The sequence below is a fragment of the Danio rerio genome, chromosome 12 (genome assembly GCF_049306965.1).
Source record: "Danio rerio strain Tuebingen ecotype United States chromosome 12, GRCz12tu, whole genome shotgun sequence".
NCBI lineage: Eukaryota > Metazoa > Chordata > Actinopteri > Cypriniformes > Danionidae > Danio > Danio rerio.
In genome coordinates this window covers 14,548,927-14,573,281 of record NC_133187.1, presented here as the reverse complement: position 1 = coordinate 14,573,281, position 24,355 = coordinate 14,548,927, and the positions used below count along the sequence as shown (strand labels likewise).

At 38.2% G+C, this 24,355-nt stretch overlaps 1 protein-coding gene across 10 annotated transcripts in view; it reads left to right on the top strand.

Annotated features, from left to right (window-relative positions):
* The window catches only part of aclyb (ATP citrate lyase b), a 157,850-nt gene that overhangs the window by 78,423 nt on the left and 55,072 nt on the right, over positions 1 to 24,355 (top strand). For 8 of the 10 annotated variants that reach the window (XM_073918302.1, XM_073918301.1, XM_073918300.1 and 5 more), the window contains 8 exons: positions 5,406 to 5,533; positions 6,216 to 6,309; positions 7,167 to 7,321; positions 21,257 to 21,407; positions 21,635 to 21,778; positions 22,253 to 22,366; positions 22,457 to 22,539; positions 24,243 to 24,319. In XM_073918302.1, the coding sequence (XP_073774403.1) occupies positions 5,406 to 5,533; positions 6,216 to 6,309; positions 7,167 to 7,321; positions 21,257 to 21,407; positions 21,635 to 21,778; positions 22,253 to 22,366; positions 22,457 to 22,539; positions 24,243 to 24,319 (946 nt within the window). Of the gene's footprint in view, positions 1 to 5,405; positions 5,534 to 6,215; positions 6,310 to 7,166; positions 7,322 to 21,256; positions 21,408 to 21,634; positions 21,779 to 22,252; positions 22,367 to 22,456; positions 23,243 to 24,050; positions 24,320 to 24,355 lie in introns of all 10 variants that reach the window. The other 2 variants (XR_012387883.1, XM_073918299.1) reach the window with 2 other exon arrangements.

Here is a 24,355-nt window from a genome sequence, read left to right as displayed (position 1 = left end):
CGTGTGTGATTGGAAAACTAGTGTAATGATGGCATGCCATCTTTACCAGACTTGGGCAAGGTATTCGGCAGGCCGAAAAAGGCAGGTCGTTGACCCCGAGAAAGCCCCACTTTGGCCCGAACAGGCCCCGGAAGTGACAGCGGAAACGCGGCTGGACCTAGCTCGCTCAATTTAGTCGCGATAGTGGAAACAGGATTATTGAGGGCCTCCCTTGTGGTAGAGGTTCTAACACTTACACCCAGGGTATGACTTATTCTTTTTCCTTCTATTCAGACTCTACAGAACTTTTTTATATATTTTCAACTCCCAGTTTGGCTGACATGTCCATTGCTTAGACTGTCCATGTTGGTCATTTATAAGCATGAATTTTTCATGGTCCTGAAAGTTTAGCATTTACATTTGCTTTGTTGAAGCTTTAACAGCCAATGATTTCAATATAGGAATTAGATAACAAAGTAATAATGCTCCTATTAATAGTGTCACTCCTAAAATTGTTCTAATAATTTTTAACCAGTAAGGCATCCCATGTTTCTAGTTTTAGATCAAACCTGTCCCATATTTTTTATCTCTTCATGTATTAGTTGCCATTTCTACCTGTAATTCTTTGAGGTTTGTCTTGGCTTTTGCAAAAGTAGCTTCTGGTGCTGTATTATTTGACATGTAAGTACAACATTGATCATCACATAATTTGCATACCCAATTTATCTGCCAACATCCAATTACTGATAAACTGTTTTGCCATGTCAATCTACTAGTTGCATCTAATTTTTCTCCTAAAAAATTAAAGCTTAATTTGTTAATAATTAATAAACCTAATAATAAATCTTTGTTGATTGTAGTAAATCTAATTTATTCATTCTGTATTTTTATTTTGAGAAATCCAAACAAGTATTGATTGATTCAGCTCCTGATTTAACCTTATCTCTTGCTTTGAACTGATTTGGTATGCCTCTGGGCTGACCTATGAAATGTATACTTTGGGTATCATTTTTCGATATCATATTTTAAACTGCCTTTATAATGCAAGCTGAGATTGCATTACTCAGCGATGCAATGTCAGACACAATGCACTCAAATTGAGCGAGTGACATCACTGTGAGGGGTAGGGTTAGGGGTGGGGTTATGTGAGCCCATTAAAAAGCATTGTATGCAGCTCAGATTGCACTGCACCAGGTCTGCATCCAGACCCATCTAAAAATGCCATCCAAACGCTGCTATTTCCACATCATGTTTCTGTATTTTGGCTTCTAAAGGACATGACACGAGATGCGTGCTTACATTTTAATTTAAATGTTCCAGAGCATTATAAAAAAGAAAGAAATGCCAGCATTTGACAATGGACAGCTTCCAGAATCTATTTCAGTTAATTGCTAGATTTGGCTAAAATCTCCTCCAACTGACGAAGCTGTGGATTGTGAGCCACAACCTGTACGTTTTTTTATTTGTTAAAATCGATCAATTATGTGTACATACACAGTTTCTAGCATTAACAGTATGTTGTAGCGAGGACGTAAACAAGGATGTACACAATGGGAAACGCTGTTTGGCACCGCTAACAGTTTAACTACAAATTCATATTTATTTGTCGAACCGCTGTAAACACCCACAATCTTCACCAGTGCTGCAGTGTCTCTATGCGGCCGCTTTACCTGCATTCTACATCTTAAAGACCAACTCGGATAAGATATGTGAATGTTTCATTTTACTTACACATGCTTATTTGAAGTGTATGCGAAAGACACTTGTTAGATTTCATTTTAGAGAGCAGGCTTGTGGTTCATCTCTGTGCTTTTCATTGTCTGTCTGATTCAGGCACAAACTGATAGCTAACAGCTACTCTGACTGACTGTTAACACAGTGTAAATGCTTGTGCTTGAAGGTGTATGACGTCTTCCCTGGTGACGTAAAGCAGATCCATGAATCACAGCATATTATGTTAGCTGACAGAAATATGACAGTCATTTTCATGTTAGCTGAATAGCTGTATATAATCAAAGTAGGGTATATGAAAAAATTATGTAATTTTTCTACAAATGAAGCATGAACACACATTGTTTTGCATCTTTTAAACAGAATAAGCCTTAAAAATGCACTCTGGACCACCTCTTTAATAGTTCTGTTTACCATCCTTGGCCACATTTCACTCTTCATTGCTCTCCACTGAGGGCTTTTCTGGTCGGTTTCCTGTTGGTGTTCTTCTATTGCAGTTTTTTTTTTTTCCTTTGGAGCCCTTGCGCAGTGGTATAGATGGTGACAGATTGTTCTTCCTTCTACTAGGACTGACATTGGACTTGCCTTCATGACCCGATACGGTCCTTCTTTCCTGGGTTATTTCCACTCTCTCCAGAAAACCTTCAGATACAATTAGTCACCTGGAACAATCATTGCCTTGAACTCATTTTGTCATGTCCACATAATCCATCACCAATTGCTTAAATGGTCCTTCAGGTAATGGGATGTTGCCTATTGGTGTCGCTCTTCCTTTCCTCACATTTTATTTAACAAGGCTTCACATGTGGACAAAAATTCACTGACCATTGCATTTAAATAAGGTGACAAATATCCTTGCAGTTTGATGGTTCTTATCACTTCCCCTTTAGCACAGTGATCAAAACTGTATGATTTGAGATACCTCAAATACGTTGATGTCTCTACATACAGTATGGACAATACAAGCTTGGGGTGTTACTCTTGTTTCCTTCATTTACATTTGAACTCTCTCCTGCACTCTGTTCACACAATCTCCTCTTGATCCAACTCACACAGAATGCTAATCTCAAAGTATGAATATTCTGTATCAATGCAAGTGACTTAATTCATCATATTTGATATAGACTACGGGGGTGATACTATATTGATATGAGAATCCACAGCTGTATCCTATCTAGACTTTATCCCGGGGGATCAGGCAGAGAAGTGCAGGTGAGTTTAGCCGATCATCTGCTGGAGTCTGGAGAGGGACCGCAAGACCCACTGGCAATGGTGCTTGCTGCTCACTCCACTGTAAAGCTGGCATCTCCCGTATGCCAGTCTGCCATCAGCTCACAAGATGGCTTCCTGTTTCGAGTTTGTTTCTGTCATAGTTCCCATTCAAGTGCCTCTTTCTGAAATGCCATCACCTGAGCTACAAGAATGGCCACCACCACCTGAGTTGCCAGAGCTGCCACCACCACCGGAGCTATTACTGCCAGAGCTGCCACCGCCACCTCCAGAGCTGCCAGATCCTCCATCCCTGCCAGAGCTGCCAGATCCTCTAGAGTTGCCAGATCCCCTTTCTGAGTCCCCAAAGAGGGCGCCAGATTCTTCAGAATCCTCTAAACGGTGGGCGCCAGATCCTCCCGAATCCCCCAAACGGCCAGGGGCGCCAGATTCTCTTGAATACCCCAATGTCCAGGGGACTACAAAAAATCTGCTGGTATATGGACTACAAAATCCAGTCAAGCAACACACACCTGCTCCAAATCTCCATTGATTAGACTCCCACAGCTGAAGCTGCTTGCCTGACCATTCTAAATAAACCTAAGTTTGGATTCGCACCTCTTTTTCTTCAGCGTCTCGTTCGCATTACAAAAAAAACGAAACAAAATGACACAAGGAGAGAGTACTGAACTACTGAAACATATTTAATTAATTCATTTTCTTTTCGGCTTAGTCGCTTTATTAATCTGGGGTCGCCACAGCGGAATGGACCGCCAACTCACCCAGCACATGTTTTATGCAGTGGATGCCCTTCCAGCTGCAACTCATCTCTGGGAAACATCAATACACACTCATTTACACTAATACATACGGACAATTTAGCTTACTCAATTCATCTGTACCGCATGTTTTAGTACTTGTGGGGGAAACCAGAGCACCCAGAGGAAACCCATGCGAACGAAAAACCAGAAAAACCAACACAGAAAAACCAACTGACCCAGCCAAGGCTTGAACCAGCAACCTTCTTGCTGTGAGGTGACAGCACTACCTACTGTGCCACTGCGTCGGCAACATATTGAAGACTTTATAGAAGTTTTTTAGTAATGGCAGCTTAAATACACCTCTCATTTGGAGAATGACATTACATGAACTGCTAAGGTGTGAGTTATTCACTTCAACAGCGTGTAAAAATCTGATCTTTAATTTGTATTTTATATTTGAAGTCAGGTGATTGGCTGGGCCATTCTACAGGTTGATTTTCTTTCTCTGAAAGAATTTGAGAGTTATTTTGTCTGTGTTTTGGATCATTGTCTTGGTGAAATGTCCACCCTTGTTTCATTTTCATCATCCTGATAATATAAATGTTGGACTGAAGCAGCTAATATTAGCTTACAATGACGAAGGGCAGAGGGTTGCTGAATAATTACTAAGAGATTTCAGCAGCTGTCTGAGCTTTCACTGGCTTTCTAAACCTTCCTTTCTTCATGTGTTCAATACTTTTCTTTGTGTCATTTAATTTTATTATTTATTATTATTTACACCTGGGGACAATGTCAAGTCAACGGCACCTTTTGAAATATGTTTTCTGAGAAAAATAGTGATGTGTTCGATACATATTTTGCCCAATATATATATAAACTCTGGGATTTAAAGTTGATATTGGTTCCATTAACCCAGCATATTAGAATAACATGAAGTAATGACAAAAGCTTTGATCACAAGAATATGTTTACACTTGAAAACAATGAATCTTTTAATAATAGTTAATTGATAGTTTAAGCATTAACTCTACATTAATAGACAGTAAAGCTTATTATTACAGCCACAAATTCTGTAATCTTGACTTTTAAGCACATATGTGCTAAATTATTTTATTTTCATACTTTGCTAATAATACCTTTTTCACTACTAAATTAATTATTGTATTATATAAAAAAATAATTTATTTAAGAGAAGTTGGTTGAGATAATTTAGAAAATGTAAAGATCATTTTGAATAAATAAGTAAATGATTTATAAACTATTCAAATAAACATTTCTATAACTTATTTATTGATGCATGTAGTAATAGTTATTTTGCATGTTAATACTCAACTCAAACTCAACTAAACTCAATTTTATGCAGTTTTGTGACCTAATCTAAGGTGAGGACTATTTATGCTTTGTTAATTCTTTATGTTTAAGTGAAGCGATGTCATCGTGAAAAGGGTCTATAAAAAAGAAACTAACTTATTTCCAAGCACGAAGAGTTGCTGTGTTTATTTGTGGGCGTACAAGAGTTGGTTGTCATCATGATTTGTGTTTGAATGCCTAAGGCAGGAACTAATTAGCAGACAATGAGCTCTGCTGGGAGAATTCTGCATTACATTCATTGAGCAGAAAAAGCTCCATCATCCATAGAATGTAAATGAGGATGTGGAATTACTAGATGTTAGTACAGCAGCACACATTAACTGTTAACTTATTGTGTTATTTTGTATGTTTTAGGTGCAGTTTGGCCATGCTGGAGCATGTGCCACGCAAGTGTTAGAGACAGCTGTTGCCAAAAATCAAGCACTGCGGGAAGCAGGTGCATTTGTGCCCAATAGCTTTGATGAATTGGGCGATGTCATCAAGTGAGTGATTGATGATTTAAAGTAGACCACTTTTGTTAGCTGTTTAGTATGGTCAAAGTAGTATCACATTTGTGATTAAAAGTGGTCCCTTAATAATTCATTATGATTTTATTGCTGTGTTGTGGGTAAGATACTCTGTGTAGTTGTAAGGGCAGTACTCTACAATTTACCTCTAAATATTTAGTAAAAGGTTTGTTTGTTAGTTTTACTTTTTACATTGTTGTGGGGGTTAATTAACTTCAGTGGAGTGAGGGGAATCTCTTTGTTGAATATTTCTTTTAACCTGTTCATTTTATTTAATCATTTTACAGTAAAGTTATTGATTTGAATGGATTTGATTGGTCCTTTACTCAATAAGTTCACTCTCTGAATAGTTCCTGAATTAAAATCTCTATAAATAACAGTTAAATGAAAAAAAAAGTTATTTAGTTTTAGAAATAACATTTGATAAATATTTGTTTTTAAAACTTTGTAGAATGACTCTAAAGATTTCTGTGTATGTTGTGATAGTTTTTTGAATAAAATATTTTCAAGTTTTTTATATTTTATATATTCAAATTTCAAATTTTATATATTTATATGTATTATTATGTAATTGTGTAAATATAATTTATTTACCTAACCTATTACTCTCTTTACCCCTAATAATGCTTCATCTCATTTTTTCTGTTTCGTTGGGAAGGTTTGTTTATGATGACCTTGTCACAAATGGAATCATTGTTCCAGAACAGGAGGTTCCTCCTCCTACTGTTCCAATGGATTACTCCTGGGCAAGAGTAAGACCTGTACTATGTTTTTTGATGGAAATAGCCTCTTATAGGGATCTGTTTCTGTTGCTTACCATGCTGAAACATTGGAGTGGGCTTTGTTTTGAAAGCACTTTATTTCACCTTTATTGTTATTAGTTTTTTGTTATTTTAAAGATAACTGGCAACAAAAATACATTAAAATTAAGATTCCAGAAAGAGGGTTTTTCCTACAAAAATGGATAAAATGGTCTAACATTCTTTTTTCAGGCATACTTTCAGCCTTTATACACTCTCAGAAATAAAGGTACGCAAGCTGTCACTGAGGTGGTACCTTTTTAAAAGGTAAACATTTGTATTTAAAAGGTGCATATTGGTACCTCAAAAGTATATATTAGTACCTACAAATTTTAAGAGGAACACTTTTGTACTTTTTACCTACTAATATGTACCCTTGAGGTATTATTATGGACCTTTTAGGTACAAATTTGTACCTTTTAAAAACATACCACCCAAGTGACAGCTCGCGTACCTTTATTTCTGAGAGTGTAGATCGTCTTTATTATGTCCATAATAATAGTATATAAATAAAAGATCACTTTCAAAAATTTCAACAAAAAAATCAATCACTCAGAAATAAAGATATTTGTGCTTATTTACATGCCCTGTTATGGATTTCCTCCTTTTGTTGAACACAACACAAGATATTTTGAAAAATATGGGTAACCAAAAATTGCCTGTCCTCATTGACTCCCATGGTTTGGAATGAGGTCAGGCATCTGCTTAGTTACTATTTTCTTTGAAATGTTTGTCACAATGTCACAATGCTACTAAAATGCGTTGCATAAGGAGGAAATCTGACCAAATTGATGTATTTATGCCTATAGGAGCTGGGGTTGATTCGAAAACCTGCGTCGTTCATGACTAGTATTTGTGATGAAAGAGGCCAGGAGGTCATATACGCCGGTATGCCCATCACAGAGGTGTTTAAAGAGGAAATGGGTGTCGGAGGAGTGCTGGGCCTGTTGTGGTTCCAGAGGAGGTTTGTCATTTAAAATTGGATCATTATGAAAATACAGAACAAGTAATATTTTACAATATTATTACAAAGTAAATGTTTACCTTTTTAAAAATGTTTTAGATTAGATTAAATTAAACTTTATTTTCATTACACATGTACAATTATAAGACAACTAAATGCAGTTTTGGTCTAACCAGGAGTGCACAAGGAACAAATTTAGGATGTAGGTATAAATTATAAGGAGCAATTATAGAAGTAACTATGGCGATATTTACAGATGGATGTACTATGACCATTATATACAGGTTGTATTATTTTTGAACAGAGATTTACAATAGATGAATATACTGTATGTACTGTACCAGTTGCTTTTGATAATCAGAGGTATGCAGTAGGGCTGTTACGGTGGCAATTCTTTACTAGCCCGTTGGTAAGTCACCAACAACCTCCGGTGTTGCAGTGGTGGTGTTTTTGTTTGTTTGTTTTTTGTGGGAGTGGGGAGGTGGAATCTGTGACAGAAGTTCACTTAAAAGAAGTTCACTTTAATTACTAACACTACCGTCATTCCTACTTTCAGAACATACATTTAAATATTTTACCATATGAAAATGCAATGAATTTATGAAAATTGTGAAATTAAAGCATTAGTCCAGAGATCTGGTCCCCGCGTCAGGTCAGGGTGCTTCAGTAGCCTTTAAAACTCACACAGGAAAGAACTAGACATTCATTTCATGTTTTAGTTAACTAATTCTTTAAATACAACTCTCTTGATCTCTAAAGGAAAAAAAAACGCAAAAGAAATTTGTCGTTAAATGAATTTTAGCAGAGATGCAACTGCCTGTCATTCACATTTGTTTTTCAGTTAGGGATTAGTTCTATAAGAGTAACCTAATAAAAATGTTTTGTTGGACACTGCACATTAGTCTACACTATAATTAAAATTATAATTTATTATATTCATTATTATTAAAACTAAGCTGTACAATTGATAAAACACAAAACCCTTTTTTAATGTTTTCTTTCATTTTCACATCGCTAACAGTTGTAATAAGAAACATCCCATTATGGGGCAGCGGTCTCAAGTTAGGACACTGAAAAATGCCTTTTGAGTTTAAAGATGATCAGCCTGCGAGGTCAAGTTAACAGTGTCATAAATGAAATAGATATAGTGCATGAGTAAAGAGAATTGGCTGCATCAACCTCTGATATGCACTGCATGTAGGCTGAATGTAATCTTTAAAAAATATGCAATACAAAACTTTAAGCATTTATGTTTTTTTTTTTTTTTTTTAAATAAAACGGAAAGAAATAAGGAGTAAAATATAATTTAAACCACTGGTTGGGCGCTGAAGCCATGATCCTTCTGCGTTAATAAATGGTATTGTTGTATAACATCAATGATGAAACCTAATAGCAAAATGCATACTATTGTTAGCCTACTATAAAAAGTATATGAAATAATGATGAAAAATCTACATTTCAAGCTGTTTGGACAGACATGTGTTGATATAGTGTATAGAAAGTCATATTGGGGTAAAATAAACACACCCAGTCCTTTTTTTCAATTTAACAACATAAAAACGGTAGACCAATTAGAGCGGTTTTCAGACCGACCACAAGTTAATGTAGGAGTGCGGTCCCCCCACCCACCGAATTGATTGACAGCTTCGTGCAGTAAGATGTTTCGGTAGTCACTTGTATAATCATACTAACAAGACCAGTACAGAAAAAGTACAGAAAGCAACCTATAAATAAAGGTCTGTTCAGTTTGCTAGTATCATCAATCCTATCCATTTTAGCTGGGTGTTTGCGTTTAGAAGACAGTAGTTAATTATACATTTAATTATGTGCAATTTTAATTGCGCAAATATTAAATAATTAATAATGTAGTGTTTAAAGGGTGTATGGGTAAAGTGTGGGGTGTATGAGGGGGCAAAATAGTCAGTGGGGGGCAGAGTTCAAAAGGGAAACAGCTCTGGAGAAAGAGCTCTTCCTCAGTCTGCTGCATGTTTTTTAACCTGAAGCACCTGATGGAAGGAAGGATAGAAAACAGTCTTGAGCAGGATGGAAGGGGTCCTTAAGAATACTGTGTGCTAGACGCAGATAGCATTTCTTCATTGTTGTCCTCAATGGCTGGAAGTGGGGTCCCAGTGATGCATTGGGCAGTTGTAACCCCCCAAGTTCATACAGTTCTCAGCAAACAATCCTGTGGTACACCAGTGTTGAGAGTGTCAGTGGTGGAGCAGATTTGGCCTGATCTAACATTCTGAGGTCTGTTGGTTAGAAAGTCCATAACCCAGTTGCAGAGAGAGGTGTTTATATCTAGGTCTCTAAGGTTGATAATTAACTTTGAGGGTATGACCATGTTGAATGCTGAGCTAAAGTTAACAACCAATATTCGTGTATAAATGTTTTATTGTGTATGAGTAGAGTATTGTATATGGAGACTGTGCTTCTGTTGCCACGGTAGGCAAACTGGTGTGAGTCCCGTGTGGATGGGAGTGAGTCTTTCAGATGTGCCAGAACCAAACGCTCAATGCACTACATGATGATGGATGCGAGTGCTATAGGGCGATAGTCATTCAGTCATGTTGGGCTAGAAGCACTGTCATGGATGTTAGGTGCTAATATTGTGAAGTGCAGTAGGGGGAGTTACTGAGATACTAGAGTGAGTTGTAATATACAGAAGAAGAGTAAAGTTAGTTAAAGAAACACAAAACATTCTTGATTCTCATTATCATCACATTAGACAAAAGAGGTGATTTTAAAGCAAATTTAATGCTGGAACCGCTGCTAGGTTAAGGGACAGGTTGAAAATGTCTGTGAAAACCCTAGCAAGCTGTTCTGCACATGCCTTGAGGACGTGTGGGAGATACCACCGGGTCCAGCAGACTTGCGCCCGTTGATCTGACTCAGTGTTGTGTAAACTTCTGAGGAGATGAGTATGATAGATGAGGGGTTAAGGAAGTGATACTGGTAGTGGTTTCTTTATTGTCTATTTCAAATTGAGCATAAAAATCATTAGCTTGTTCGGGAAGGAGACATTTGTGGCTGTGGGTGTGGAATGGTTGGGTTTGTAGTTGCTAATGGCCTGGATGCCCTGCCACATGCTCCAAGAGTCAGAGTTGGAAAAGTGCTCTTCTAGTTTTAGAGCTCCTGTAGCTTGGCCTCTTTGATGCCCTTTTTCAGATTAGCCCTGGAATTACTGTAAGCCTGTACATCAACTGATCTGAAGGCAGTGTTGCGTGTATAGCAAGTACAATTTGATTTGTCGTGCTAGCATATTTTTCAATGTGGGCCAATTGATCGGAAGAGAAGGAACGGCTACTGTAGAGAGAAAAGTAGCACATTGGATGAACTGTAATTTTCTTAACTGTAACTTTTCCAATCATAACTTCCTCTCTTGACCAAAAATGGTATGGTGGTGTAGTACCGCTCACTCTCCTGTTGACTCTTAAAGGGCCCATGACTTTAACACAATGATTAAGGGTCTACTCACACTATGCTATACGAACCGTGCCCAGGCCCGTTTCCTGGATCGTTTGAGAAGTGTGAGTGCTCTGAATCGGGCTCAGGCACGGTTCACTTTGAAGGCCCTGGGTTAGTTGAAAGAGGTGTGCCAGAGCGTGGTTCACATGAGCTTTGGCGCGGTACGCTTGTGTGTGAGTGCAAAACACGCTTAAGCCCAAAACTGAAAGCAAGACGTAACTTTTAAGGGACTGTTTCATATGTATTAATTACTGTTTAATGAAAGCAAACTGTCATAGATTATTAAAGACGCAAACCTCTCAATGAATGACAGCTGCACCTTCAACAAACCCCCTAATTCCTACAGCACAAGGACTGTATTATTGCTTATAAGTGTCAAAAGAGGCTGATCTGTTCAGCAAAATATTTGACTGCGTGTCACTGCATATCAAATGACTCAAACGATATAACTAAAACAATCTTCAATTTGCTGAGCAAGAGCACTTACTGAACAGCGCATTATCGATGCCGTAAGCACGCCCAGGCCCAAATGTAATGTGATTGCGGGCCTTCGGGGGAGGGGTGGACAAGCATGCTTTTGTGGTGGCTCGTGGTGTCTTTGCGAACGTTTCAATGTATTTCCTTCAACCTGGTCGATCACTGCCTGGCCACTCTGAAGATTTCTCTGATCAGCTTCATCATCTATTTCACTCAATATTTCCAGTTCATCTCTTTGGTCCAATAGTTCTGTATCATTTACTAAAGATAAGTTTTTCAACATATCTGTTCCAACATAATCCATTACAGGTGCATTCTCACTTTCAGGATCACTCATTGGACAGTCTTTATGTTCAGGTAAGTAAGGTAAGTTCTCTTGTGGTATCTCTATTGCAGTGATTGTACTTTTCACAACTCTTGTCTTACGAGAAAGTTCTGCCATCTGCCTGCCTCTTAAGGTTTCCACATGTCTTAGATTGAAGAGGATTCTGTTGTCGACTTTTGGTAAGCGTCTACGCAAGCAGTAATCCATTGAATCATCCTCTGAGTCAGAATTTTCAGTGATACTTTCAGGTTCTCTTGCACCAGTGTTTGTTTCCCTCTCGAGTTCTAGTTCTAAGGGGTGGTTTTGATTTTACTGGCTCAGCCAGGCTTTCTTGTAAGAACCCATAGGGCAGCAGCAAGTCTCGATGCAGTGTGCAAAGTAGACCATCCCTGTCTGTACTGACAAACAGTATAAACAGGTAAGTCTCTCGCCTTCTTTGGCACAACATAGACTTCTTTCTCCTACTTATCAGCCAATTTATGCTTTCCTCTCAGCTTGACATTCCATACTAGAACACAATCTCCAACCTCAAAAAATGAGGTAACCACTCACTCATCAAATCATTTCTTGTTCCTTCTTACTAATTTTCTTAAAATTTTTATAATTTTCTCAAAAGGGTGAGGCAGTGGCGCAGTAGGTAGTGCTGTCGCCTTACAGCAAGAAGGTTGCTGGATCGCTGGTTCGAACCTCGGCTCAGTTGACGTTTCTGTGTGGAGTTTGCATGTTCTCCCTGCCTTCGCGTGGGTTTCCTCTGGGTGCTCTGGTTTCCCCCATAGTCCAAAGACATGCGGTACAAGTGAATTGGGTAGGCTAAGTTGTCCGTAGTGTATGAGTGTGTGTGTGGATGTTTCCCAGAGATGAGTTGCGCCTGGAAGGGCATCTGCTGCATAAAAACTTGCTGGATAAGTTGGCAGTTCATTCCGCTGTAGCGACCCCGGATTAATAAAGGGACTAAGCCGACAAGAAAATGATTAATTGAATTAATTAATTTTCACAAAGTTTTAAATTTGAGGCATTCTCCGTAGCTGTCCTATAGCTTTCCTCCAAGCGATCTTTCAGATTTATCACATAAATGAAATGAGATGGGGATGACTCTGCAGCAGGTAAACCAAAGGCTATGTCTACTGGTAGCCAAGGATGTCTCCTGAACATCAGCTCAAAAGGTAAGAAACCTGTCGTGTCATTACAAGTGCAATTGTATGCCTGGACTAATGGTTTCACAAAGTCTTTCCAACAGGTCTTTTTCTTTATCCTCTAGGGTCCCTAGGGTCCCAAATGTAGGGAACATTTGGAGCAATGTTCTGCTGAAATGTTCTACAGGCTTACCTCTAGGATGGTAAGGTGCAGGTCTTACTTTTTGTATTCCAGCTATGCTACACAGTTCTTTGATTAATCTTGACTCAAAGTCGGCCCCCTGATCACTGAGAATTCTTTCAGGAAACCTGTAAAAGATAAAAAAAAAGTTGTGCCACAAGAATTTGGCCACAGTTTAAGCTTTCTAGTTTTTGGTGAGCACTGCAACAGCATACTTGGTGAAATGATTAGTAATGACAAAGATGTCTTTAGTGTTGCTTCAAACAGGCTCCAGTGACAAGTAGCCTATGCAGACTAGTTCAAAGGGTCTGATGGTTGTGATGTTCACCAGGGGTGCAGCTTGCTCAGGAGGAGTCTTTCGTTTTACACCTCGCTCACAGGTCTTTACTTTCTCTTCCACAGTTTTTGCCTTTTTTGGCCAGTAAAAGTGGGCTCTAGCCAGGTCCAAGGTCCTTTCAATTACGAGATGCCCCATGTCATTGTGCAGATTTTTTAATACATTTCCTCTGAGCTTTTTTGGTAAGGCCAACTGATACAGCATGCCTCTTGGGTCCTGTCTCTTTCTAAACAAGATTCCATTCTTGAACTTAAAGCGGTCCCACTCTCTTAGCCATAAAGCTACCTCTGCAGACTCTACTTTCCCGTGAGGTTTCTTGCCATTTTCAATTACTTCTTCAAGCTCTGGACCAGTTCTTTAACATGCTTTTAATTCTTCCTCAGACATTTGGGGAAGTACTGGGAGGCCTCCTGCTGGAACTCTTGGGATAATGCATCAACACTTAGGAACAGCGATTCTACCACAGTAAGTTGAGAATACGATAGGTTACAATCACCGCAGCTCTGATATACTTAGTGTCATTCACAGAGGGCTTTTACTGCATCGGGCAAGATTACTACTGTCAGTGGTGGTGTTGATGTATTCCAGAAAAGAGGAAGTGTAACTGTCTATGTCTGTGTGAATGCCACAGGTGGACTGTGTGTTCAAACCTGTTCACATACTCCGACATGTGACAGAAAAACTTAACCATTATGGGTTCAGCAGAGTAAAATTATTCGCCTTTAATATTCATTGGACCAACATGGACAATTTTTGTTGGATACACTGAACTATTTTTCAGTTTGTGTATTTGGCACTTTTATTGTTGGGCTTTGCTATCACAGTTGCTGTTGCGGTGGAGGAAACATTACATTTTTTTGCCTCACCTCACAGTTACAATGATGAGATGAGATTAATTGTACATTGTTCTTCTGCCCGACAGCCAAGCTCACAGCCAGAGCTACCAGATCCTCCAGAGCTGCCAGATTCTCCGTCACTGTCAGAACTGCCAGCTTCTTCGTCACTGGCAGTTCTGGAGGATCTGGCAGCTCTGGCAGAGTCACCACCTGAGTCCCACAAAAGGCCAGAGTCACTGCCTGAGTCCCACAAAAGGCCGGAGCCACCACCTGAGTCTCACGAAAGGCCAGAGACATTGCCTGAATCCTGTGAAAAGCCAAAGCTGCCACCTAAGTCCCACAAAAGACCAGAGCTGCCACCTGAGTTCCATGAATGCCTGCTAGAGCTGTGTAACTTCCTAGTGCTGCCAGAGCCATGTGACTTCCCATTGCTGCCAGAGCCATGTGATTTCCCAGTGCTGCTATGACCAGGTGAAACCCAAGTGCCTCCAGAGCCGGAGGAATTGTCAATGCCACCTGATTCTAAGTCTACTGACTTACTGGGGTGGTCTTAACCACCAGTTCCTTCTTATCTAGATTCTCCTGCACCACAGGGGTTGTTTGAACTGCCAGTGCTTTCCAAACCAGAACCTCCTCATTTACGCGGGTTGTCTGACATGTCAGTGCCTGCTGAACTAAAGTCTCCAGATCTTTCACAGCTCCATGTGCCAGGTCCTCATTAGCTCCAGGCTTCTATTTATCTGCAGCTCTATCCTCCAGGCCCTCTAAAGCTCCAGTCTCTAGATCCTCTGCCGCTCTTGGCTCCAGGCCCTCAACAGCTCTATGCTCCAGGTCATTTGCAGTTCCAGTCTCCAGGTCCTCCACAGCTACACAATCAAGGCCATCAGCAGCTCTGTATTCCATGCCCTCTACAGCTCAACGCTCAAGGCCCTCTGCAGCTCCAGTCCCTAGATCATCTACAGCTCTTGGCTCCAGGCCCTCCACATCTCCATGCTCCAAGTAATTTGCAGTTCCAGTCTCCAGGTCCTCTGCAGCTCTGTGCTCCAGATCATCTGCAACTCCATGCTCCAGGTCCTCAGCAGCTTCACGCTCCAGGCCCTCAGCAGCTCCATGCTCCAGGCCCTTCGCAGCTCCATGCTCTATGCCCACCGCAGCACCACACTTTAGGCCCTCCGCAGCTCCACATTCCAGGCCCTCCACACTCTAACCTTCCCCCTGTTCCACCTTCAAACCACCTCCCTCTTGGACTGTTTTGGGAGCATCTGGAATCCGTTTTTAGAACTGTCACAATCACCAGCGATCTAGTCTTGGCAGATCGCTGGTGAGCTATATATGTCACCTTTATGGACTACAAATACCATCACAGTGTTCACACGCACCAGTTGGTGATCACAGCTGATGACACACGCAGCCAAAGTCTTTGATTGCTTTTGCTGTTTGTTTTATCGAGTGTTTCTAGTTCTATTTTTTTTTTGCCTCCTGTGTCTTTGACCCAAGTCTTGTCTTTTTCTTGTATGCTTTTTTTGCCGCCATTACCTTACGCCTGTTTAATGACTACAATTTAGATGATCTGTATGTTCCTGTTTTGCTCCTGTATTGACCCTTGCCTGCATATAGGATTAATCTTATTAAACTGCACTTGGATCCTTATTTTTGTTGTCCTCGACTTTGTCCTCGGCTTTCTCAAGCCAACATCAAAATTTGTCAGTTACCTTTAGACCTTTAAGTCTATATCCAAAAACAAAACAAAATACAAAAACATACAATACCATCGTAAATATACATATTAAACACAGCATAAAAACATTTATTTCAATGCTTCAAATACCAGGATCGCTATTAATTATCCCTTAGTGTGGGATCACTCAAAGGGCTTCTATTTTTCCCTTATTATAAGATGTAAAATAAGCCTTGTTTGTCTCCAGAATGTGTCTGTGAAGTTTCAGTTCAAAATTACACATCAAATAATTTATTATACCTTGTTGAAAATGTAATTTTTTAGGTGAGAAGGAATTTTAGCTGGTTTTACCAGTGCCTGTAAATGCTAATGTGCTGGTTCTCCCTGCCCACCTAAAGTAGGTTTATCCCCACCCACCTTTCTGGGACATCTGCTTGATCAATAAAAAAAAAACAATTCTCATTAATAAAATGAGAGCACAACAGCCTATAATTGGCAAACAACTGTTCATATGTTTCTTCCCTCTGACATCACACCAAAATGGTAGCTTCCAAAGGAAATGATGTTGCAGTAGCTTTAAAAAAGCAAAGGAACTGAATTACTTTATGAGTTTTGAATTACTTATTGTGAACCAGGAAGTTTAAATGCAAACGGGTTCGTGAAGGATTTAAAAAAAAAAAAAAAAAAAAGGTAATGAGATGTTTTGGCTTTTTTGGGATGCATTAAAATCAAACAAAATAGTTGTGTAAATTCTGATATAAAAGAAACAAACTTAGACTAATCTGAACACAAAATCTCCATGACATGATTTGAGGTGCACAAAAGTTAAGTTGTCGTCAGTACACAGAACAAATGACATACAGAAGCGTTTGTTAAAAAGTTTTTAAAAAAAAAAACAAACATTTGGATTCTAGTTTAACATCATGCCATTCAAAAACATTTTTTAAAGACACTTGTTGTGTTTATATTACTTCATAAAAAATGTATAGAGACTATACCCCCCCCACACATTTCTGTCCAAATAGCTTCCAAATGTTGATTGACCACAGTACACATTTCCACTGTGTAATTTTCCATCCCAAATGCACTTCTGAACTCTGTTTACATAGGGCTTCCCTTTGGCACTGTACAGTTTTAACTGGCATTTGTGGATGTAACTACGTATTGTGGTACTTGACATAGGTTTGCCAAAGTTGTCCTGAGCCCATGTGGTGATAGATGAATATCAATTCTTGATGCAGTGCCACCTGAAGGATTGGAGATCACAGTTGTTCAGCCCTTGTCCTTTATGCACTGAAATTGTTCCAAATTCCTTGAATCCTTTGATTATGTTATGTACTATTGTAGGTGAAATATCCTAATGTCTTATTTTACTTTGAGGAATGTTGTTTTTAAACATTTCAGTAATTTCCCTATGTGTTTATTGGCAAACTGTCAATCCTCTGCCCATCTTTCCTCCTAAAGGACTAGACTTTGGATGCTGCTTTTGTACAAATCATAATTACAATTACCTGTTGACATAACCAGTTTCAAATCACATGATTTTTACCTGATTACTAGCCCTAAATTGCTCCTGTCCCAACTTTTTTGGGAATGTGTTGCAGGTCTAAATGACTGGAAAGGATGTATATTTACAAATTAAATGAAGTTGGCAAACATAAAATATTTTGTGTTCATATTGTCTGCAATAAAATACAAGTCAAAGTAAACTTGGAAATCAAAAAAAAATTTTATTTTTTTTTTGCATTTTTTATACTGTTCCAACTATTTCAGATTTGGGGTTGTACAAGAAGCTCTAAATACAGCTATTTTACATAACCTGTAGACAGTGGTGGAAAGCATACTGAAAAATCATACTCAAGTAAAATTACCATTACTTGCCTAAAAATGTTGTGCAAGTAGAGTAAAAGTATCTTTTGTAAATATTACTCTAAGTATGAGTAAAAAGTAGACCTTTCAAAAGTACATGTAATTGGTTAGTATTACGGTGTTAAAAGCTGATGCATTTACATGTTATCTGTGCATGTGTGTGTAAACGTAACATTCTGTAGTGCATCAACTTATTGCCCAACAGGCACACAACATCATAAGAAGATAATATTAGGTTAGATTTGGGTTGTGATGTCAGGTGATCAAAATTCAATGTCTAGCCAGCGTCTAAGGACAACGTTATTTTGATGTCCAGTGATGATGACAAATTCTGTTAATATTTCGTTGATTTAAGTTTGTGTGGGAAAGTGACCAAAGGTACAACGTCGAGTCAACATTTTAAACCAACATCATATTGACGTCAGATGCTGACATTTATTCATCGGGTATGGCAACCAAAATCTAACATCTGATAGACATCATTATTTTTTACATCCACACATCGCTAAGCTGTAACATCATTGGACAATAATATTTTATTGATTTTAGGTTGAACATTGGACATTGATGTTGGCCTGACATTGAGTTCTGATGCCAACACGATTTTCATTTCCAAACAAACTGCAACGTCTACATCACGTTAGGGTACAACGTCAATCAGACATCATGTTGACGTCTTGTGCCTGCTGGGTGTTTAAGGCCATTTTGGATATCATACAGTAAACATCCGTCATCTTGTCATCAGTGACATGCATCTCAACAGTCTCTGGGTCAATGTGTGTAAAGATTTTGGACGTCTTCTTGTACACTTTTAATGCTGCAATTATGAAGCGCCCATGTCTTGAGGTACTTTTCTAATCCCCATAGACAAAAGATAAAAAATAGTGACTGCAAGGAAAGTGGAGTAAAAGTACCGATACTTTCATGTGGGGGGTCAGAACTCGAATTACATGTATGACAGATACTATCTTTCTACTTAATGTAATTTTCTGACATGTTTTTGCACTAAAAATGTTCAATAAAAATATATATATTTTAAAAAAAGTACTGATACAGCACTAAAAATGTACTCAAGAGAAAGTAAAAGTACACATTTTTAAAAATTACTTAGTAAACTACAATTTCTAAGAAAAACTACTTAATTACAGTAGTTTGAGTATTTGTAATTAGTTACTTTACACCACTCCCTGTAGACATAAAAACTTTACGAGCCAACATATTTGCTTGACTGTACAATTTACAACACTGGTGCTGCACATCATCATCATCATCATCATCATCATAACATTAAATAGTTACAATAGCCGGTTGATGCTTTAAACTTAATTTCTATTAATTTAAATTTTGTGAAATGAACAGAATGACATTTTTTATTATTATTTATGTTGTAAACAGGTTTTGAGCTTAGTTATTTTATGTATAAAAAAAACCTGGTACACTAATATTTATAAATGTTTGCCCACTTTTCTGATATCTTAGTTATTTTACATGTTTGTAACATTTTAGTTTGTTAGACATCATGAAGAGATCCAATCAAAAAAATAATAAAATAAAATAATAATAATAATAATAATAATAATTGAGATCTACCAGTGTGGAAAAGGTTATAATGCCTTTTGTAACTCTTTGGGATTGCAGTAAACAAATGGCAAAAACATGGAACAGTGTTGAACCATCCCACCCAAGAGGCCACAAAAGAGTTCCAAGAGTAAAACTACTGTTGAGAAAAAGAACATAAAAGCTAATCTCAGATAATACAGAAAATATCTTAATGACCCACAAGACTTGTGACAAAAGTTGAATTGTTTTGCAAGGCGTGGTTCCAATTATTTTGCATAAAAGTAACATTACATTTCTGAAAAAGAACATCATACCAAGAGAAAATTGTGGTGTAGATATTGTGATGGTCTGGTGCTGTTTTGCTTCTTTAGGTCCTTAAAGACTTGCTAAGATAAATGGCTGAATGAGAAAATATGCTGAACGAGAATGTTCAATCATCTGTTAGGCCCCGTTTACACTGCCAGTTAAATGTGACCCGATTCCAATTTTTTGTTCATACGTGACACAGATCGGATCTGTTTTATATGTGGAAATAAATCAGATATACTGTAGATCGGATATATAACAAAGCGACTGTCATGTAAACAGGCAGATCGGATTTATTGAGGCATACCGTTCTGTACATCATTAAACTTGCGACAATGTGGAGCTTCTCCGCGGTTTAATGACGTGGATGGAAGAGCATGTATAGAGAGACCAACGCGGTAAACAACAATAACCGAGAAAACATGAAGACACATTTGGCTCCCACCAGACCTGAGATCTCTCTCGTACCCACAAATCCCTCTGAATGGTGGTGGACATCATAAAGCATATAAACCATAAGCGCAAGCTGCGATGACGGCCCTTTCCCACCTCGTCTGCCTCAAAATCATTTTAAAGTTGGGCGAACTTCGTGTTGTAACTTTTGCTTTTTGCCGCTATTAATACACGCACTGCGAGCTACACATAGAACAACTTTATTTCCTCCAACAACAGTGCACACACAGGCAAAGGCTACATTTTCTAACCACACACACACACACACACATCAGGGCCATACCATTACATAAACTGCGTGGGGGTAAATCTGAACTAAACCATTCACTGCTTATACTACACTTCACATATTTCGCAGAGCTAAAAACAAGAAAACTTCTTCCATCGTGGCTACTGGCTAGTGTGGCACAGGTGCTAGAACCCGCCTTTATGCATGCGCGGCATCAGCAAGTGTAAACACATGAATTGGATATGAGTCACAATTAAAAAGAATGTGTAAACGGACAGACAAAAAAAAAATCAGATATAGGCAACAAATCGGAAATGGGCATCAAGACCTGACAGTGTAAATGGGGCCTTAGTGACCTCAAGCTGATGGGAACTTGGGTTTTGCAGCAGGACAATGATCCAAAGACAACCAGCAAGTCCACTTCTGAATGGCTGAAAAAAAAAATTAAAAATGAAGATTTTGGAGTGGCCTAGTCAAAGTCCTGACCTGAATCAAATTGGGATGCTGTGGCATGAGATTGGAGGGTTCATGCCCAAACCCTCCAATGTGTCTGAATTACAACAATTCTGCAAAGATGAGCGAAAATCCACAGTGCTGTGTCAGACTCATTAGAAGTTACCAAAAATGCTTGTTTGCAGTTGTTGCTGCTAAGGGATGGACTAACCAGTTATTAGGTATAGGGGCAAACACTTTTTCACACAAACATTTTCTTTGACTTTTTCTTTTTGTTTGACGATCTGAAGCATTCAAGTTGGACAAGCATGCGAACAAAATAAGAAATCAATAAGAAGGCAAACACTTTTTTTCCACACCACTGCGTCTGTGTATGTATATATGTTCATTCATTTTCTTTTCGGCTTAGTCCCTTTATGTATATATGTATGCATATATAATTTATAGAATTAATGTATTTTTTTATTTCATAAACAATAATAGAAAATATTCTGAACTCTTAAAAAGTTGTTTAAATATGAATATTTGTTTTTAAATGCATTGAATGAGTTTTTCCATCTTCATTTGTGTTCCTTTCATAAAGTACACTCAGCTTGTTAACGTGTGTTTGTACTTGTGTATTTTGGGCAGGTTACCACGTTACGCATGTCAGTTCATCGAGATGTGTTTGATGGTGACTGCAGATCATGGGCCAGCTGTATCTGGTGCACATAACACCATTGTGTGTGCTCGTGCTGGTAAAGATCTGGTGTCCAGTTTGACCTCTGGACTTCTGACAATCGTAAGATCAGTTGCTCTACATGCAAGACTACTGCTTCATAAATTTATAAAGTTGAGCTACAGTTCTGTGTGACCAAGAGTTTAGTACACTCATGTTAACCTTGACATGCAAGCTAACATTAAATGGGTAAACTGGATCATGTTACAGTTAATTAGTATTAAGAAACCAAAAATAAATGGATGTTATTAATTGTTATTGATTGGTATTGGATGTATTCCTATCTGCAGGGAGACCGTTTTGGTGGTGCTCTGGATGCAGCTGCTAAACAGTTTAGTAAAGCATTTGACAGCGGCTTGCTGCCCATGGAGTTTGTCAACAAAATGAAGAAAGATGGTGTACTGATTATGGGCATTGGCCATAGAGTAAAATCAGTAAGTATACAAACGAATGCATGCAAAATACACTGCATTACACTACTTTAGATTTTATATATTTGGTGTCACTGTGGTGCAGTGGGAAACACGATCACCACAACTTGGGCAGTTGGCATTTCTGTGTGGAGTTTGCATGCTCTCCCTATGTTGGCTTGGGTTTCCTCCAGGTGCTCCAGTTTCCCCCACAGTCCAAAGACATGCGGTATACTGTAGGTGAATTGAATTAGCTTCCAACCTTTAAAGGTTCTCCTCTAACCAAAAGCATTTTTTTCTGTTTGTGCCTCTGTGAAATGCAAAAGAAGAAGTGGATCATATACATCCATTGTAATTACTTAGAATAAACTTTAAATAAACACACCGTTATTGATCGCTGGTGTGCATGCAAATATTTTTATTATTAGATGTATCATTATTATTATTTCTGTGGACAGGCCTTCACTCATATTTACATATTCTTTTTCTTTGTAACAGATCAATAACCCTGATATGCGGGTGCAGATCCTGAAGGACTTTGTGAAGCAGCATTTCCCTTCAACACAGTTACTGGATTATGCTCTTGAAGTCGAGAAGATCACCACCTCAAAAGTAATGTTACTGCTTAAGTTATTTTAACAAGTTTTGTTGGGTGATCTTTACTTTCTATAATGTTTACATAAATTTTTCTTTTCTTTTCAGAAGCCCAACCTTATTTTAAACATTGATGGTTTTATTGGTGTGGCTTTTGTCGACCTCTTAAGAACATGTGGAGGTTTTACACGGTAAGAGTGAAAGATTGTTGTTTAAACAGTGTGGGTGAATGTAACAAGACACTAATAATAAAATGGTAATGCAGTCCATATTTCAAATTTTCTGGCCGATGAAAATATTTTACATTTTCTGTATTATGGACACAGGAAATACAAGTTTTTGTCATGACTCCAGTGATGCTATCCTAGCTATATTATATTACTTGATTATTAAGTGTTAAGTCTGACTATTATGTGTTTCTAGTGAAAGTTTTTGTTGCCATAGTTGCATTTTTTTTTTATTGGAATTTCTATTAGGTTCACCCAAATATTTGGACTAGATTTAAAAATTAACTGGAGCCAATTTGTTAGGAAAAATAATAAGATTCTATATACAAACTTCTAGATAAGAAGCCAGAATTTTGGGCAGTGTGCATTATGTGTATACAATATGAGAAATTCATTTGTTTTGCAGTGTAAACAGTTTCAGTGATTATAATGTGAATTGCATAAATTGTTATTTTTTATGACCAAAAATAGTCAACGACACCCTTGTTTTTTTCTCCTTTTTTTTCTTTTTTATTTACAGTGCATCCAGAAAATATTGATAACGCTTTACTTTTTCCACATTTTTTATGTTACAGCCTTATTCCAAAATGGATTAAACTCATTTATTTCCTCACAATTCTACACACAATATCCCATAATGTCAGTGTGAATATTTTTTTTTGTAATTGTTGCAATTTTATTAAAAATAAAAAACCTGAAAAATCGCATGTACAGCAGTATTCACAGCCTTTGCTCAATACTTTAGTGATGCACCTTTGGCAGCAATTACAGCCTCAAGTCTTTTTGAAAATGAAGCCACAAGTTTGGCACACCTATCTTTGGGAATGTTTGCCCATTCCTCTTCGCAGTACCTCTCAAGCTCTATCAGGTTGGATGGGAAGCGACCAGAGATGGTCAATATGATTTAGGTCTGGGCTCTGGCTGGGCCACTCAAGGTGAAGATGCCCTTTGGCAAATTCCAGGTGGGGAGTAGTTTTTTTTTCTGGCCACTCTACTATACAGGCCTGATTGGTAGATTGGTGCACAAATTGTCCTTCTGTAAGGTTCTCCTCTTTCCACAGAAGAACGCTGGAGCTTAGACAGAGTGACCTTCGGGTTATTGATCACCTACCTGACAAAGAGTCTAATGGAGGCCGCTGTGCTCATTGGAACTTTCAGAGCAGCAAAAATATAATCTGTAACCTTCCCCAGCCTTGTGCCTTGAGACAATCATGTCTCAGAGGTCTAATGCCTTTGACTTCATGCTTGGTTTGTTCTTTGACATGCACTGTCAACCCTGGGACGTTATATATAGACAGGTGTATGTCTTTTCAAATCATGTCCAATAAACTGAATTTACCACAGGTGAACTCAAATTAAGCTGCTGAAACATCTCAAGAATGAAAAGTGGAAACAGAATGTACCTGAGCTCAATTTAGAGCTTCACGACAAAGACTGAATACTTTTTATGATTTTTCACTTTTCTGATTTTTCAGGTTTTTTATTTTACTCCTATTGGTAAAAAATAGGTAGAAATATGCATGGGTGGTACTGTATGTAAAGTTGATTCCAAGATATGGTCTTAACTGTCTGAAATATAAATACCTGGTCTGTGTAGAGCTCATTTTATTTATTGTGAGGGTAAATTGTATTAGTGTATGTTTGTGAAAACTGTTTATGGGTTGCAGAGATGAAGCAGATGAATTTGTTGATATCGGCACTCTCAATGGAATCTTCGTTTTGGGACGCAGCATTGGTTTTATCGGTAAACCACAAAATTCTTTATCATTGTTAATATAAT